At 36.2% G+C, this 19,328-nt stretch overlaps 2 protein-coding genes across 2 annotated transcripts; both read right to left on the bottom strand.

The window, feature by feature from the left end:
* gsto1 (glutathione S-transferase omega 1) lies at positions 1-3,506 on the bottom strand. Its single transcript, XM_048204885.1, has 7 exons — positions 3,417-3,506; positions 3,135-3,198; positions 1,582-1,690; positions 1,248-1,470; positions 1,054-1,155; positions 799-905; positions 1-498 (listed from the first exon to the last, which is right to left on the bottom strand). Exons 2-7 carry the CDS (start codon positions 3,163-3,165, stop codon positions 348-350), a joined length of 723 nt encoding a protein of 240 aa, XP_048060842.1. The 5' UTR covers positions 3,166-3,198; positions 3,417-3,506; the 3' UTR covers positions 1-347.
* Positions 3,507-4,132: 626 nt separating this feature from the next.
* On the bottom strand, positions 4,133-17,657 carry chuk (component of inhibitor of nuclear factor kappa B kinase complex). The gene is made up of 23 exons (XM_048204883.1): positions 17,502-17,657; positions 17,227-17,291; positions 16,869-16,973; positions 16,608-16,702; positions 15,825-15,942; positions 15,641-15,710; positions 15,448-15,536; positions 15,279-15,368; positions 13,344-13,468; positions 13,128-13,235; positions 12,874-13,009; positions 12,461-12,655; positions 12,257-12,359; positions 11,987-12,110; positions 11,730-11,881; positions 11,580-11,641; positions 9,791-9,900; positions 9,660-9,709; positions 8,050-8,158; positions 7,742-7,889; positions 5,555-5,682; positions 5,321-5,420; positions 4,133-5,186 (listed from the first exon to the last, which is right to left on the bottom strand). Exons 3-23 carry the CDS (start codon positions 16,971-16,973, stop codon positions 5,127-5,129), a joined length of 2,277 nt encoding a protein of 758 aa, XP_048060840.1. The 5' UTR covers positions 17,227-17,291; positions 17,502-17,657; the 3' UTR covers positions 4,133-5,126.
* Between the last annotated feature and the right edge of the window lie 1,671 nt (positions 17,658-19,328).

The raw sequence follows: 19,328 nt of genomic DNA, 5'->3' as shown, positions 1-19,328 counted from the left end.
TTTTTTGTTTTATTATTTATTTTATTTCATTGCACTGGTAACAATTTATAATGAGGTATGTAATTCATTCAGCTGGTTATTAAAATAATCACTCAGGCATAGTAATTCAGTATGAGTAATTTCATATGATTCATTCACAAGATCATCAAAGTTTTAAATGTATGTTTTTGATATCCACACCACAAATCGAAGAGACATAAAGAATGACATACGAGGCATAAAATTTTCTTCAGATTAATTGGGATCATAGTATAACAGATAGACGGACTAAACAGTATTAACTGACTTTTGTACCCAATGTCTGATAGGCAATCAAGATGTGTTTTACCAGAGAACAATTATTTATTCTATAAACCATAATCATAATTGGGGTTTCCCTCCATGTAGGACTTGTAGAACACCTTGTAGAATTCTGTGCTGAACATTGTGGCTTTTACAGTGGGATCCTCCAACATATGTTCAGTCCACTTATTCAGCTGAGGAGTGCTGTCCAAACAGCTGGGAATGATGAAAAGAGGGTGTTAATGTGCAAAGCAATCATTCAGATAAGTCTAATTTAATGATTTTTCTAATTCACTAACATGACTTTGAGTTTCTAATCATCATTTTAAATCATCATACAGTATGTCAGAATGTGATATTCATTTCTTCGTGTGATAAAGTGATTTTTTGTTTTGAGGAAAATAAATGGTAAGTAAAATATCTGAATTTGTTTATGTCATAACCATAACATGTTATCTCTCTTTCTCTATTGATTGTGCACTTAATAAATGTAATAAAAAGTAGATAAAAACATACTGCTTCAGCTCAATCATCTCCATCCTCTCAAACCATGGCCACATCATGTAGTCAATCATTGTTATTGAATCTCCTCCAAAAAACTTGGTCTTCTTCTTGACAAGGGTCTGACAAATGCCATTAAATACACAGGGAAAGCACAAGTTGATACAGGAAGTGATAAGTGAACTCAACTGAAAAGAATCCCATGAGATCTGCTTAACATCAGAAATTTTTATTCTACTCAGTTATAATATTACTGGTGTTCCAACCAACCTCATTTAATTGGGAAAGTTTCTCTTTAAGTTCTGCTTCAAGTGCAGACACATCTTCTCCTTTTGCCCTGCTTACTGGGATCTTATAGAAGTAGGGAGTCACCTAAAAAGAACATCCAATCATATTGATGAAAACATTTAATTAATTAAATCTAGCAATATGTAATATCCATGTGGAAGTGCATTAGTAAATACCTTTGAGAAATGCTCCAGCAACATTTTCTGTTGGGCCCTCTCAAACGGGTCGGATGGAAGCAGTTTCTTCTGAGGGTAGACCTCATCCAGGTAATCACAAGTGATTGGTGACTCGTATATCACCTGACCACTCTGGGTCTCCAGCGTTGGCACTAAACCAAGAGGATTCTTCTCCAGAAACCAATCTGGCTTATCCTTCAAATTGATGTTGATGATGTCATGTCTATGATGAAATACAAATACAATTATTCAAAGATGCTTTTCTTTTCACTCAAAGCAGAAAGAATGTTTATGCTTTAGTTAAACACTAATGCCAGTTTGTGTTTGTACTCACTTAATTCCCTTGGCATTGAGCACCAATCTTGTCCGTTGGGCAAAAGGGCAGAATCTCATGCTATAGAGCCGAATATGGTCCTTTGGCACAGGGCCAGGAGCAGCACTTCCTGTGGCACAAATTAAACAAAAGCATGTTAGACTTGATCTACCTATTGTTGCAATGACATTGATGTTGTATTGTGAGTCTTGAAATGTCTTTTCAATAATGTTATCATTATGCAGTACATCTTTAGGCTCCCAGCATGTATTACTGGACGGTCACCATGATTTTGCCAAGACAGACATGTTTCTGGATCAACATCTTTGTTGATCCTGGAACAACATTCGAATCAATCAATCAGATTTGAGGGACAAGTTTACCGTTTATGTCAAGTTTAGGCTTGCAACCAAGGTCAACGTCAAGGTCAAGGTATCTTTATTTCGTACCCGCAGGTAAAATTGTTTTGCAGATAAATAGAATTTCGTTGTCCAGAGAAAACACATACAAGACATAATTCACAACAAACATACCGGTTAATAACATCATGACAGGCTGCACCAAACACATGCATATCCCTTATTGCATTTAACTAACTATTGCATACTAAAACATCTCTCTTCTTATTATTATTTAAAACCTCAATTGCCGCAGGAAGAAAAGTATTCCTGTAGCGTCTCGTTTTCCATCTCGGGGCCACAAACCGGCAACCCGAGGGAAGTAACTGAAACCCGTTGCTTAAGTAGAAGCACCTAACCAGGGTTAGTTTCTTCTACATCAATGTTATTCACCTACCTTTCCCCTCTGATTTTAGGGATAGGTTATGGGTAGGATTAGGTTTAGGGGTAGGCATTCTACCCCTAGGTGAATAACATTGATGTAGAAGCACCTAACCCTGGTTGCAAGGGGTTAAGACAAACATTTTCAGTCTGGAATGTTGTTCCAGGATCAACAAAAGATGATGATCCAGGAACATGTCTTACTTGGCAAAATCATGGTGACCCTGAATGGATATACTTTATTTATTTTATACTGTATGAAACACACACACACACATATATACATATATGTGTGTGTGTGTGTGTGTGTGTGTGTGTGTATGTTTTCCTTTACCAGTATTAATTACTGATTTCATATGAACACGTTCTTATATGACAACACAAAAATATTTTTAAAAGTTACAGAGTTCAAAAAGTAAAGCATAAAAGGAATGACTCTTTCAAGAAATCAGCAATGCAATGTGACATTGCTGATTCCTCGAGCGCATGACATAGCACTTGTATGGAATCCGCTCAGTCATAAATATCATTTTGGTTATTTCATGAAAGTGCAGTGTCATGCTGTCGTCAGCACTTAAACTCCTGAAGCCACAACTTTATATCAAGCAAATTCTCGTGTACAATGACATGACGAACTCCACGTTCCCTAACATAACAAAGACGTATCTGGACATGTTATGCAGATTGGATTGTAATCACAATACAATTGTGCTCAGTTACGGAATCCAGTAGACTAAACTACTGAAATGAAAAAGGGGGGGGAAAGTCTCCAGATTGCATTCAGGTCTCTCTTACCTTTTCCAAGACATTTCTGAGATGCTGCCATTATTTTATTCAGCGTTACCCGGGAAGAACAGACCTGCAAAGGTTAAATAAATTGAGAACCATAATTTAATTTTGGTGTTTTTGATTAACTTGACGCCACAGCAAATATTTATTTTAATAGGAAGTTCAGTAACTTAACCCACTGTCTTGTCACTGTCTCAATTTTATAATTAAATTATTTAATCACTACAACCAATCTAAAGGATGGAGAAACAAATAATAACTGAAAGGAGGAGTTAATATGATACGTACCTGTCAAACTGTATGACTTGACACAATTTCTAAGATAAATGGGAAGTTGGTATATTTATTGGAGGGAGGGCATGTCTCAAAGATCAAATGACTAAACTGCAAACGCTATTTGTTTCAAAATAAAAGTCCCCATTAAAAATACAGCTAATACTCTCAGCTTATTTGAGATGTTGAGCATCTTTATCTTTTCCTCTCGAATCAAGATCATTCAGGTGTGCAAAGCATTTAATGTTCTTTTGTAACACTTTTTCCCTTTAAATGTAACATTTAAATATGGGAATCTAGTACTACTAAAAGCATTCAAAATCGTTTAATAAAAAAAAAATAAAAAAATAAAAAAAGTAATATATTTGTATACTTGCATGTCTTTTAAACACTTGCTTGCAATTTTTACATGTATTTGCATACTGACTTGTGGTAGGTTTAATCATCACACTGTTTTGACAATTTGACACTCTTGTCTTACCACCATGCAAACAATGACACTTGATCCAGAACATGAAAATGATGTTATCCATTCTGTATTGAGATGGGCCATCCAACACCTAAATTATTCACGTTTTTAAAATGCCTTGAGGAAAGATGTGGATCTTGATAGAGACAAATTGCAACATTTTCCATATCGCTTTCAAAAGATTTATAGTTACAACAAATTACCGGTAAAGAGCTCCATATGATTTCTGTGGTAAGAAGAAAGTCTTTTTACAACACACAGATAACATAATGGATATCACTTTAATTACTTTGTCATGTATACAATAAACACGTTAAAACTGAAGTGTTCTTTCATAAGATGCTTTTAACTCATATCTGAAATATCCTCATATAATAATCCAACAAAACAAAACAAAAATAATATGCAAAATCTTATACAATAGTTTGTGATGAACTGTCTTGTGGGACGCTGATCATCTTTGAACAAAAACATGGTGACTTACAAGGGGAATAACATGCCTGAATTGATGAAACTCATTGATTAAAATTCGCCCACTGATGAATGATCACATTCATTCTTAGCCACCAATACCTGTTATGAAGATGTCTGTTGCAATCATCACTGCTAAATGCAAAATATAGAAAGGACTGTCCTGCTAGGTATATGTCTGACCTAAAAAACAGGAGGGTGTTTAGTCATGTGTTCCATGACTAAAGAATTAAACCTTTCCCATCCTCATCATTGTTCTGCCTATAATTTTGTCAGTTTTAAACCGTTACTTAGGGCTTCACAAGTCGTAGTATTTCAAAAAATTACTTAACTGAACATGACCAATTTCACTGTCGGACATCACACCTTTCCAAACATTCACAGTGAGGCTTTAAAGTGCAGATGCTGAACTACCATATTATTTAAAAAAAAAAAAAAAAAAAAAAAAAAAAACTCGACCACCTAAAATGAAAGTACAATCAGCCCATTTAGAGAACTATGGAGTATGTAAATAAATTAATTTTCTGAGATAAACTGCCTGAATTTTGTTTGCATGTTGTTGGTTCTGTGTCAATAAAAAATGCATCCTCAAAATATATAGAGTTGCTACAGGACTGCAAAATGTGATTTTAACTGAATGCAGATACTGACAAAGAACAAAGAAGTTATTTTATGTTGAACAAATAATACAAGTCAACACAACCCCAATCCAGTGATGATGAGTAAATGTTTTTTTAAAAGAATGACTGTTACAATTACTTCCTGTCACAGAGTAAACCATGACTCTACAAACGTTGTGATTTAGCAACCAGGGATTCATATTTTGTCCAGCTCCAATCTTGAGCCTGTGTGGAAGAGAGGGAAAAATGTTTCACCGCAAAGCCGTGAGTGTATTACTGCAGCATATGCAGTGTCATGATCGATACAGGATTTCTGTGAATTTCATAATGAACTTACAAGAAGTGCATAAAGCACTTACCATTATGCTCTCTGATTTCTCCTCAGTGGTTTCTTGCAGTAAACTGGTCAGCTGACTCAAATAGCGCTGGTTCTCCTCAAGTAAATGATTGACTGAATCACTGAAAAAAAAAAAACAGCAGCATGTAAAACAAACGCTCGTCATCACATGATCAACTCAGCCACAGCGGTTTGAATCCTAGAAGGTTGTGTTACTACAGTATCACTGCCAGTAGGCAGCTGAAGAGAAATTTACCCCTCATGTGGCACTTGTAGGGACATGGGCAGGCGAGAGGAGCACTGGGCTTGAGTCTGGTTCCATGTCGACAGTGAGGAGGGCATCTCTGCACTCTGACTCACAGAGCTTCGTGTGGTGTTTTGTGCCTGCAGACAAACACACGCAACTACAATCGTTCATCATGTGCATATTGCAGCTATTGTACAAGTGCTTTGACTATGGCTCATCTATTCAGAAGTTTTTAACTTGGGTTACTTAAAGGGTTAGTTCACCCAAAAATGAAAATTCTGTCATTTATTACTTACCCTCATGCCGTTCCACACCCGTAAGACCTTTGTTAATCTTTAGAACACAAATTAAGATATTTTAGTTGAAATCCGATAGGGAGCAATAACACTTCCTCTCTCAAGATCCATAAAGGTACTAAAAACATATTTAAATCGGTTCATGTGAGTACAGTGGTTCAATATTAATATTATAAAGTGACGAGAATATTTTTGGAGTGCCAAAAAAACTAAATAATGACTTATTTAGTGACTGCTTCATGAAGCATCGGAGCATAAATGAATCAGCGTATCGAATCATGATTCAGATCGTTTGTCAAACTGCCAACGGCTGAAATCACGTGACTTTGGCGCTCCGAACAGCAGATTCGACACACTGATTCATTTATGATCCAATGCTTCCTGAAGCAGTGTTTTGAAATCGGCCATTACTAAATAAGTCCTTATTTAGTTTTTTTGGCACTCCAAAAATATTCTCGTCACTTTATAATATTAATATTGAACCACTGTACTCACATGAACCGATTTAAATATGTTTTTAGTACCTTTATGGATCTTGAGAGAGGAAGTGTCCATTGCTCCCTATGGAGGCCTCACGGAACTATCGGATTTCAACTAAAATACCTTAATTTGTGTTCTGAAGATTAACGAAGGTCTTACGGGTGTGGAACGGCATGAGGGTAAGTAATAAATGACAGAATTTTCATTTTTGGGTGAACTAATCCTTTAATATGAAACTATTTTGCTATAACGACAGCAGTATCATTTATTTGTTATGAATAACCTTACACTAACGTTCAAAACTTTGGGGTCAGTAATATTGTGAAATATTATAAAATTTTAAAATAACAGTTTTCTGTTTTTAATATTTTTCAATATGTAATTTATTCCTGTGATGGCAAAACTGAATTTTCAGCATTATAACTAAAGTCTTCTGTGTCACGTGATCCTTCAGAAATCATTCTAATAAGCTGATTTGGAGCTCAGTAATAATTTCTTATCAATGTTGAAAATGGATGTGCTGCTTAATATTTTTGTGGAAACTGATAAATTTTTTCAGGATTCTTTGGTGAATAGCATCTATTTATGTGAAGTAAAATCTTTTTTGGTGAATAAAACTACACAAAATAATCTTACTGACCCCAAACTTTTGAACAGTAGTGTATATTTTGGTTAATGTCTATCAAGTTCCAATTAAGACTGAATCATCAGATGAAGTAAGTGAAAATTCTGTCATCATTTAATCACCTTCATGTCCTTCCAAACCCATAAGATTTTTGTAAATTTTTTATTGAAATCTGAGAGATTACTGTCCCTCCATAAACACTGATCCGTGAACATAAACAGAAGCTCAACCTCATTGGTTCTTTCATGTCATGCGAACATGCATGAGCTTCCGTTTCTCTTTAACTGATGTGTGTTGATAAATGTTTATATGTGAATATAAGCCTAAATTCCATCTTTTTATCATATAAAGCAATCGCGTCTCTTCAGAAAACCTGGACTAAATTACTCAATTCATATGGATTAGTTTTAACCGTCTCTTTATGAGCTTTTTGAAGCATCTAAGTGGTAGTTGCATAAACTGTGAAGGAGGGACAGAAATCTCAGGTTTCATTAAAATACCTTCACTTGTGTTTCGAAGTTGAAAGAATGTCTTAAGGGTTTGGAACAACATGAGGGTGAGTAAGTGATGAGAATTTTTATTTCTGGGTGAACTAACCCTTTAATTTTATTTCCAACAAAAATGTTTTGCTACTGTCAATATGACATTACTCATTCTGTTATAGAACATTTTGGTCATATTGCCTACCACAATACACACTAAACCATAACATTAGAAAGTCCATGATCATGTGGGTCAGTCATGTGCATATTATAAGCATATCTGTCCCTGAGACATTAGAAGCATGTGACTTACACAGGCAATCTTCAGTAAGTGCCAGAACTCTCTCTGTCTCTTGATCTGCATCTGCATGACAGTGCTGTCTGCCTCCTTAATGCTATCCAGCTTTCTCTCGATTTTAGGGAAGAGGTCGATGATCTTCTGTTTACTCAGAAGGATTTTACTACAAATAAAAGACATAAGGGCATTGGAATTTTTCATAAAAACAAAAAAACAACAAAAAAATGCTAGCATTCGTTTACAAACTAGTCGCAGGTTGAACAGTAAATATACGTTCACAATCCTGTTTAATTGTGTATTGGATGGTATTAAATGCTTTTTACCTCAGATGTGCATATAGATCTCTTAGTACCCGGTCCTGATTCTGGACAGTCTGCACAATGACCTTCACCATCTCCGAGCTGTCACTGTAGCCGTGCTGAGGGTCTGGCACTAGGAGAAATAAAGAAAACTATATACTGGCCCCATAACTCACTTGTGTAACAGTACTGATGTGTCATTTTGTCTACACAGACAAATTAGCAAAGTACTTGGCATAAGAACGTAATGGTGAGGAAATTGTCCCAACGTTTAATCGAAGGGGGGGTGGGGAGTGGCTGACGTTGGAGTTTTCCCCTTATTTACACCTTGCTTTTAATTAATTCAAAAATCGAAAGTAAAATGTGCACAGATGCATAATGGTGCGGAGCAGAGCGATGGTTTTCAATTAATTCCTATGAAAGCTCAACTTGCTGAAAATACTTGCGGGGGCACAATTGCTTGAATGGTGGGTTCATTATTATTCTTAAGGTGATGATACACGGGGCAACTTTTTGAGCAATGTTGCCGGGCAATGTAGCCGAGCAACGTTGCTTGGGCACTTTCCCATTGAGAATGAGCAACAAATTTATATCTGGATACGTTAGATCGGTTGTGGGCAATTTTTTTAGATCCTCGAATCAGAATGTTAGCAGCCGATCACGTGACCGGTTCGGAGATTTCAGAAAAAAAAAATCAAACAAGATGGCGTCCTCTCAGCGGCAGTGGAGGGGAGAAAAAGAGTGTGAACTTATATCTTTTTACGCTAGTAAGTTGTCATGCGTCAGCACAAAACAGGGAATTTACCTCATATATTGCTTAAAATACCAACAACTGTCCAAAGTAATGCATGTAAGGTGTAATTAAGCGACTGATTGTTTAAATACTAAAAAGATGGAATTAATATAACGTCTATAGTAGCGTAGGCTGTAGGGCGTATGGCACATGAATGTAGCTTTTTATGCGATCGACGCGGGTTCGAATCCGCCTTTTGCTGAACTCGCTCTTCTCCCTTTTTCTATCACAAATCAGATCGGAAAGGCATTTATTTTTAATAAAAATGAAGAAAATATTTGAAAAATTGAAATAAAGTGCCTATAATAAGGTATTTATTGGGTTGGCAATAGATTTGCTCCTCTCTGATTAGTTGCTGCCAACTGTCTGTTGCCCTAATTAGTTGCCCTGTGTCTCATCAGGTTGCCCGTTGACGGCAACATTGCCCAGCAATATTGCTCAAAAAGTTGCCACGTGTATCATCACCTTTAATGAAAAACACATCAACTAGAAAAACACAACTATTCCTTTGCAGGTTGTCATTAGCATTGGGTATAAATCCAAAATATTTCCAAAATAGGCGCTTTTACATTTCGCTTTGAAACCAAATCTTCCGCCATCGTCTTGTCAGTCAACTCCTCACTCTCGTGATAAATGAGATCTGACTCCTGCTGCTGGTCTGCACTGTGACTCTTGTTCGACTCACGCTGCACTGAGCAGACATGCTCAGTTTTTAATTGTAGTATCTGTTCTCTAAATGAACTAAATGATTTTTTATTACTATTAAAAAAAATCAAAACGCAGTGGGCAAGTGATGTAACCGGTGTTGTGGCTGAACACCGGTAACACCAACTGTACTTACTTTTGCATTTTGCCTTCAATTGTCTGTAAAGTTCAATTGCTCTCTCTTGCCTGTAATGAGACAAGATTTCATCTCAGTAGGTTTAAGATCTAATGCTGAATGAATATGCATAGCTAAAAGAATATGCTTACAATTGCTCCATGACATCTCCTTGACGACGAGCATAAGGACTTCTCTGAAGCTCCACAATTTCTGAGTGCAGAGCCATTATTTCCTCATCTAGATGTCCAATCTCTGCCACCTTCAGAAATAAAACCTCAAAGTTGTTACAATGTCATCTCACATACCAATAAATTTACACAAGGTAATTTACACATACACTACCTTTCAAAAGTTTGGGGTCAGTAAGATTTTTTTTTAAAGAAATTAATACTGATATTTTGTAATCAGCAAGGATGCATAACATGGATCAAAAGTTATAGTAAAGAAATTTATAATGTTAAAAATATGATCATTACTGTTAAAAATATGTATTCAAATCACAAGAATAAATGACATTTTTAAATATATTAAAATAGAAAAGTTATCAAAAACATTAAAAAGCCTTACTGACCTCAAACTTTTGAATTTCTGGTACTGTACTACTGCTGCCTTCACATGCTATCAGAAATTTCCCCCTTCCCACTTCTGAAGTCGTTATTATAAGCTTATCGTGTTCAAGTGCTTTGTTGTCAGAAAGAATAGGAATAATGGAGGGCACCAGGTTTATTCTTTCCTATTTTTTGGGGAAATCTTTTTAAAGCCAAAATGTATTGAAGATATTTACTTTTGAATAAATATGTAACGTCCCATTCATTGACAACCATATAAACATTCACCACACAATCCATATAGTCTGCTTGATGACGATTCTGGAATTTCGGTGAAATACATGCAATTTCATGCAATTTCTCTCAAACATACAATATGCTTCAAATGATCATTCATATCTGTATATATGCACTACTTTAATAACAAGACAAGGTTATGTAGCTGTTGTGGACATAAAGAATACCAGTCACAGCAGCAATCGTTCTCCCTTTCATCATGGCCCAACTCGGAAACTTAGGTACTTTCCCAGTAGTAAATACGAACTGAGAGGGCATCCATGCTCAATTTCTGACTAGGAAACTTTGCGATAATTCTGGTGCACGTGAAGGCAGCATACATCTTTATGATGTGACATGAAGACCATTTAGTTGATCGCTTCTTAAATGTTTCAAAACTAATGTGTATCATTCATCCACAGCCAGGGCTTGACAATAAGGATTGCCCAATGGCCCAGGGCCAGTGTGGATGATGCTCGAGCCAGTTGATGGAACTGTTACTTGCCCGATCGGGCCAGTGCTGGATTGTCAGTTTTGTTTTACATTTGATTGCTTTATTCAATTTCTGTACCTGAAAACTACTGTTAGACCTACCTGAAAATCCTGAATAGCGCTGTTTATTTCAATTGTATGTTTGTTCTATTGTTGTGATATTGCTATTATTTGTTCTTATTTTATTACGGTTTACTTGTCTTTCGTAATATTTGAGATTTATATTAGTTAGGCTAGTAGTTTTTGCTATGGTATCAAAACTAGAATTGCGAATTGTAAAAGGCAGGAACGCACCAAGCCGACGCCGACGAACTAGTGGCGATGAAAGCAGACTGCAGGGTTGGTTCACGTCGGCCGACGAACAAAAACTGCCCGACGGCCGACCATGGACTTGGTATGTTCCTGCCTTAAAACTTCACTGGTATCTGAAATTTGTTGTCATAACCTTATTTATTAAGGTTGCATAGGTTAAACAACGAAAACAATAACTATTTTAATTTATTTATTTATTACTTTGTTGTGGTGGGGCCAGTGAAAATTTGGGCTGAGCAAGTACAAATCTGAACCACTGGCTCGACTGGGCCAGTAGAAAAAATCCTTAGCGTTGAGTCCAGCACAGCACCTGTACAAACGCAGCAGCCTTCTCTTCATTGTCCTGCCAAGCCTTCAACATCTTTTCGGAAGCTTCAGAAAGAGAGGTTGATTTTGTTATTATAACTAAGGATAATTAATTTTTTGGACTATTCAAAACATTGAGCGTATATAAACTTACATATGCCGTACTGCATCTGGTCACTATACTTCTCCAAGTCATACTGTATGCTGCTTTTAAAAAAGTCAAGCTTTGCTTTCAGCTGCTGGGAAAATGAAAACATCATGTTTTTGAATTTTGTAAGGTTGGTGTTGTAGCGAAGAAGGCTCAACCTACAAACACAAACAAACAAAAATAACAATGAATTATAAGTAGAAAAAGTCCCAAAACACAAGTTATACAAAGTAATGTAGGGCATGGTAATGTAATGCACGTACATGGCTGCACGTTGGCCCTGGAAGAGGCGGCTGTAGTCCTCTCGGAGGCCACAAATGTAACTAACTGCCTCACCCCAAACCTTCTTAAGGGTACTCAGAGGGAGCTGAGTTCTGGTTTCCCGCACTGAAACAGAAAAATGGGTTTAGACCTTTTTTTGAAGTTCTACTAAAAGTTTACAAAATACAAAAAAAAACTAGCCTCCGCAAGTACACTTAAATATACAGAACTATCCATAGAAGAGGCATATAAATAAATAAATAAATTCTTACCAATAAAGTTCACACTTTCAGGAAGTGTTCTAGCCGTTAGAGGTCCCGAGTACTTGGTCAGGCTCTTGTCAAACAGATATACAATGTAGCTGTCCCATCCTCTCTAATGATTAAAAAAAAAAAAGGAGAAATAAATTGTTGCAGATTTACCAAAATGTTCTTTTGGAGAATGAGAACACATTCATAAGGCCAAAAAATACTTACTACCCCATCTAACACACACTGTGCAGCAGGTTTCCTGGGATCTAACGTGACTCCTGTTTCCTGCAAAAGCTCTTGATTCAAAAGTTCGATTTTGGTCTCGGTTTCAATCCTCTGTTGCAGAGGGTGGAGCCCTTCATCAGGGGCAAGCAGAAAGGAGTGAACCTGGGTCGTAGTCATGTTTAAGATGTGCACAACCTACAAAACAAATCATGCGTCAGCTCCTTTTTGCTACTTATCTAGCCTAGACCTCTAATGACTTTCTATCCATGACAAAACAACAGGAGGACACCACTGATCCAAACTAAGCAGATTAACTTTCTTCAGCATGTTGCACTAGTACAGAAGAAAGCTTAAATTAACAGAGTAAAGATGTAACATTTTAATGTAATAATGCAGTAATGCCTATATCAAACCTTCATGTTCAGTATTTGATCTAGAATAGCAAAGCACTGGGGCTGTTTTGTGTCTGGATTCAACCCTCCTCCCCTCTGTACTGGGTCCCACTTTAGCATCAGCTGTAGCAGACCCTCCAAGGGCTCCAGTAGTGTCCTGTAGTACCAAAAACAGGTGGTCAACCCAGAGACACAGGGGAAAAAAAAAAAAAAAAAAAAAAAAAAAGAATAAGAGCAATTAAAAAGCAAAGTCTTTTGGTCCATATAAAGGCTACCTGCTCAGATTGTTGGGGTACGGAAGGTGGGTGGAAAAGCGGACCTCGCCATTCATATCTTCCACAGCCATTATGTCCTTAGGACCTTTGTTTCGAACTTTGCTTGTCCTAGAAAAAGCAAATATGCTCTATTTTGACTATATGAATGGATTCCATGAGAAGGTAAGATATAAAGCATTGTGGCATAATCGACATGCAGATTATCAGGACATGTACCATTGCACAGGCTGGAGATTGTGAAGAAATGGCCGAAATCCACAGCAGCACTCAAAGATCATGGTGCCAAAGCTCCAATAGTCCACAGTGACTGTGTATGACTTGCCTTCAAACAGCTCTGGAGCCTGAAACAAATGACATGACCTAATCCAGTGGTTTTCAACTGGTTTACTGGTTTCAACCATTACACCACAACCCAAATTTTTAGGAATTTGAACCAAGCAAATTTAAATTTCAAAAAATGGTTCACATACCCACAAGTACTGTCCCACTTTACTCCAAAATAGGCTATACATAAATTGTAACAGTGATAAATAAACAGTTTTATAAGGTAAGGCAGCAGTCTCAAACTAGTTAGTAAGTTGGTATGAGCCACCACAGTCAGTCATCAATAATATAGAATTGGTGGTCATTACCATGGTAAATACAAAATATTAACATGAACTGTTAATAAAACAAATGGACACTGATCCTGATGAATAGAATGAACATCATACCCAGCGAACACACAACGTACCACTTACATAATCTATTGGTAGTTTTTGGTAATTGACAATATAACTACGATGCTGTATGCTCTTAATTTTGACTGCAAAAACACATTTTATGTGAACTGGCCCTAACAATTTAGGAAAATAATGTTAGAATAATGACCAGCATTTAGCCTGACATCTCATCTGACAGCAGATAATAAAAAAGGAAAAAGCAAGATACAGGTCAGTGGAACGGAAAAAAACCCCCCTGCAAAATCTAGAGACATATTTTTCGTTTTGTTTTGTTTTTTACTTGAGTGGCACATTTTTAGAACGCCATATCATGCACGAGACACTGCAAAAGATACAAGCACAACGGTCAAACACGTCTGTCTAGCATGTTTACATAGAAAAACTATGGAATAGTAGCCCATTGGAATGGAAAAGGGCATTCTGTCTGACAGAAGAGCAAAGCAAAATAAGTTTTTTTTTCTTTGACTACACACTCCGCGACCCACCCAAAACAGCACTGCAACCCACTTTTGGGTCACAACCCAAGTTGAGAAACACTGATCTCAAGATATATTATGAAATATAACCAAGATATTTATTAGGAAAATATATAAACATATTACAAAGACACTGTTTTTTTGTTGTCTTTAAAGAATTCATCTAATATATAATCATTAAATATGTGGAGATACACTACCGTTCACCGTATGGGGTTGGTAAGATTTTTTATTGTTATTAAAAGAAGTCTTTTATGCTCACCAAAGCTGCATTTATTTGATCAAAAATACTGTGAAACACTATTAAACTTAAAATTTTTTGTTTTCCATTTTAATATATTCATACCTACAAACTCAAAAGTGGTGAAAAAGGTGACATGTTTACATACTAAATTGGGTCATCCTCTGGCATGAGAATTTTTTTGTGATTTTAACATGTAAACGAAGCATTCTGGTGCACTCTGACAAGAAAATAAATGGAAAAAGCTGTCAATGGAGGGATAGAAATAGCTCAGATTTAAAAAATATCTTCATTTTTTTCCCGAAGATGAACGAAAGTCTTACAGGTTTGGAAAAACAAGAGGGTGAGTAATAGATGACAGAACTTTAATTTTTGGTATCTCTTTAACCTTTAGTATCTTTGCGGAAACTGTGATACTTTTTCTATGATAAATAGAAAGTTCAAAGTCACCAGTCAGTTGCTACTCCAATCAAAATATTTAAAGATTCTATGATGAATAGGAAGTTCAAAAGAACAGCATTTAAATTAAATAATTTTTGTTGTAAGATTATAAATGTCTTTACTATCAATTTGAACAATTTAATGCATTATTCATAAAGCAAAGTATTAAGTTTTTAAACTAAAAAAGTTTCAGTGACCCCATGTTGAACGGTTGTATATGCTGAATTGTGATAATCGCCTTTTCTTATCACTGATTAATGCAAAGACATACCAGATATTGTAAAGTCCCCACAAATGAAGTGCATAGGCTCCCCTGGTCCAGGTCTTTGGCATAGCCAAGGTCGATTATCTTGTGGACGAGCTGCAGAGACATCAAGATTAGTTCTGGTTAGTAAAGTTGTGTCTATTAAACAAGAATCAAACTACTAAACAGCAAATACCTTTCCATTGATATCTTGTAGCACAATATTCTCTGGCTTGAGATCTCTGTGAATGATCTTATTCTCATGGAGGTACTGGATTCCAGAACCTGTTGAAAAATATATATATATATATACTGTTTTACTTACCACCCATAATGAGCAATGATAAAACACTAAAAATACAAATAACAGTTTTGAAATGACACATTACCAACATCATTGAGTAGTGCTAACACTTCACTCTCTTTTAACCCACAGCAATTTTCTGGTTTGCTCAGTAACTACATGGAGGAATATAAAGAATAGAAATGGGTTAGTATAAATGTCAACAGAGGGCACATGAGACATGATGCAAGGAAAAGGCCCTTTGTCTCACACAACACACACACACAAACCTTTCGAAGGTCTCCTTTGGAACAGTATTCCATGGCTAAAAGTGGTAAATCATTCAAGGCAATGTGCATCATCTCATCAGGCACATCCTTTGCTGTCACCACATTAAGGTGCTTCAGCCTGAAATGTGGGATGAAAAGATACATTTATAAATTATACATATGCGCGCATAGAAACACATTTAACGTATATGCACGTTATATATTATTCAGGGACGCGGGGCGGGGGCATGCTGCGCACAGAATTTTTTTCAAGTTATTTGCTTTACATGCTCATTTGTAGTTACTTACGGGGTATTAAAAATACATGAAAAAATCCCTTAATGTCCAAAACTGTAATTTTTCGTGCAAAAAAAATCAACATATTGTTGCAACATTTTACCAAAAATTAACATTTGGTTAAAATCTCATGTTATAAATAACGAAATGCTATGCAGGATATTTAAGACAATATTGGCTGATTAGACTGCAATACTGTTTGCCACATCTTAGACCTCAAATACATAAAATATTACCCATTATAGACACAGTTTTTAAAGTAAAGAGTAAAGGAAACACTGTACATTAGGCTACTTATTGAAACAACCAGTTCTTTATTTACCCTTGTAAGTTCCCAAGTACCCCTGTAAGACCCCCTACCCCCCATAAAACACTTTCTCATTGGATCTATGCAAATCCCATTAGTGACCTATTTTGATTTCAAAAAGGTGAGTTTGCATCTGTGATTATTAAAATTGTTAACAGTTAATAATATTAAAAACATTTGATTGCCACCGATGTACACACTTTTTCATAATCTGGATCTCCCGACTCCATCTGTCTTTGTTTTTTGCATTAAGTTCCAGGCGACAGAGCTTCACAGCTATTTTTTCTGAAGATTCCTGCAAAAAATAATATTGAGTGAATAATGGAAAACTTTAACATTCAACATTTTCTTCATCTTTAAAGGTAAGATAACTAAGCAATAATAGGAAAGAGCAAAGAAAACAACACATACGCCTATCACATATAGAGTAGTTAGTAATAACATTAAAGGCAGAGCAATACCTGATTTTGATACAGGTAGACATGGCCAAAACCTCCTGTCCCCAGCCTCTCCTTCATAAGCCATGACCCACAGACCTGATTCTGTCTGAATGGGGGTTTCTCCATCTGTACACATCAGTAATACACCTCATCAAACATTTATAATGCATAACCACTGTCATTCAACACAATGACGGCCACTCGTGTTTGATCAAGATGTAGGCCCTTTAGAGAGGCTGATATGATATTCTTTACTGTGGATAGCGTAGATGATGATTCGTAAGTGAGATATTTTTATTCATGACATAGTTACCTTGATATCGACACACAGCTAGCAGGCGAGCTAATACAAAGTGTCAGCCGGTCGGTAGTGACTTACCTTGCGTCAGCTTGTGTTTCTAACTTGCTTGAACCGACCACATCTGATGTGGAGAATTGTGGAACCTGTCAAACGAACGTATTAATCCATAGTAAACAACAAAGCTATCCATTTCATCCTTACAAGAGCTATCGGGTCGGATGTTAGATTTGCTAACTGGCTAACTAGCTACACGTAAACAACTCGATGTGAGATATTAGCCTGCAGTCTTACACGCCCCCGAATGTCAGCTTTTCATAACACCAGGCACGAAAAAAACGAGGAACAGACCGCACCTGAAAATCAAAACAACTAAATCTTGCTGCCCTAAAAGAATGATTGGGTTCAACAGTAGCGCTGACTTGCGCACTTGTGTGAAAACTGTTGTTGACGGCGGCCACGCCAGTCAGCTGCTACTCTAGTCAAAATCGAAACAATGTCCGCGCATGCGCGGTTCTTTAGGAGCCGCCTGGGTTTCATCAGCTTTGATCTAGGATCAGTTGGTCATAACCGATGCCATATACAGAAAGACAAAATAAAGTCCGTGGAGCTGAGTTCAAGTCAGCGTGTCATCGAGGACCTTCAGAAAATGGCACTCGTTTGTTGTTAAAGGATTAGTTCACTTTCAAATTTCAAATTTCTTGATAATTTACTCATATGTCATCCAATATGTTCATGTCTTTCTTTCTTCAGTCGAAAAGAAATTAAGGTTTTTGATGAAAACATTCCAGGGTTTTTCTCCATATAGTGGACTTCAATGGAGCCCAAATGGTTGAAGGTCAAAATTACAGTTTACAGCGATCCCAGACGAGAAATAAGGGTCTTATCTAGAGAAACCAAATTTTATACGCTTTAACCATAAATGCTCATCTTGAACTAGCTCTCTTCTTCTTCCCTATTTGAATTCCAGCAGTGTAGACACTCCTAAGTGTATTACTGCCCTCCTCAGGTTAAAGTTAGAACTAAATTGTCATATACAATATTCTAGTGCAAGTAGCCTATATAACAATTAGTTCAAACTTTGACCTGTGGAGGGCAGTAATACACTTAGCAGTGTCTACACTGCTGGAATTCTAATAGAGAAGAAGAAGAGAGCTAGTTCAAGATGAGCATTTATTGTTAAAATGTATATAATTAAAAAAAATTTTTTGAGCGATGGTTTCTCTAGATAAGACCCTTACTTCTCGTCTGGGATCGTGTAGAACAATTTGAAGCTGCACTGAAACAGTAATTTTGACCTTCAACCGTTTGGGCTCCATTGAAGTCCACTATATGGAGAAAAATCCTGGAATGTTTTCATCAAAAACCTTAATTTCTTTTCGACTGAAGAAAGAAAGACATGAACATCTTGGATGACATGGGGTGAGTAAATTATCAGGAAATTTTAATTTGAAAGTGAACTAATCCTTTAAAGTAACTCTTTCAAAGATCTTCAAATCATAATTTCTTGTAAACTCTCTGTACGTGATCTACACAAATCATTGGATAAATGGTGATTCACAAATGAATGATTCATTTGACAAATGATGAGTAAAAATAAGAAAATAGATATAGGCTACTCATAATCAGAATACAGATATTATTCACAAAATGGAAGTACATTATTCATAATTTATCGATTCTCACAAATTCTTTTTATCTTTTAAATTATCCTTTCTAAAACAGCCTATTGCTTATGTACGTTCAGAAAGTCTTCCAGTTTTGTGTAGTAATTATACAAGTCAGAAGCTACAAAGCATAAATAAAATATTTAATCTTTTTTTGTGTTTTATTTTGATTGTCTTTATTTTAAAATTACAAAATTTCCATCCCAAACCCCAGTTTGGGAAACCCTGATAGCACTTAATTTTGTTAATGACAAATTCTCAACAATTTGTTCTCTCTTTTTGAATGACAGTTTTTCTCAGTCAGTACTTTGATACATTTCTTGAATCATCCTTATGATTTGAAAACCAGTAAGTGCATTTCTCGAAACAATTCCTACAAACAGAGCCACAATAGATTATCTGCAAAAGCCTGTAACTTGCTCAAAATCCTTAGATCATCTCTCAAAAGTAAGTATTTTTGTCAATGAACATATCAGTACCCTGAGCTGCCCTCAGAATGACAAGTCCTTGTGTCAT

This window comes from Megalobrama amblycephala, linkage group LG10 (assembly GCF_018812025.1).
Source record: "Megalobrama amblycephala isolate DHTTF-2021 linkage group LG10, ASM1881202v1, whole genome shotgun sequence".
NCBI classification, from domain to species: Eukaryota; Metazoa; Chordata; class Actinopteri; order Cypriniformes; family Xenocyprididae; genus Megalobrama; species Megalobrama amblycephala.
This window is presented reverse-complemented; position numbering and strand designations above follow the sequence as displayed.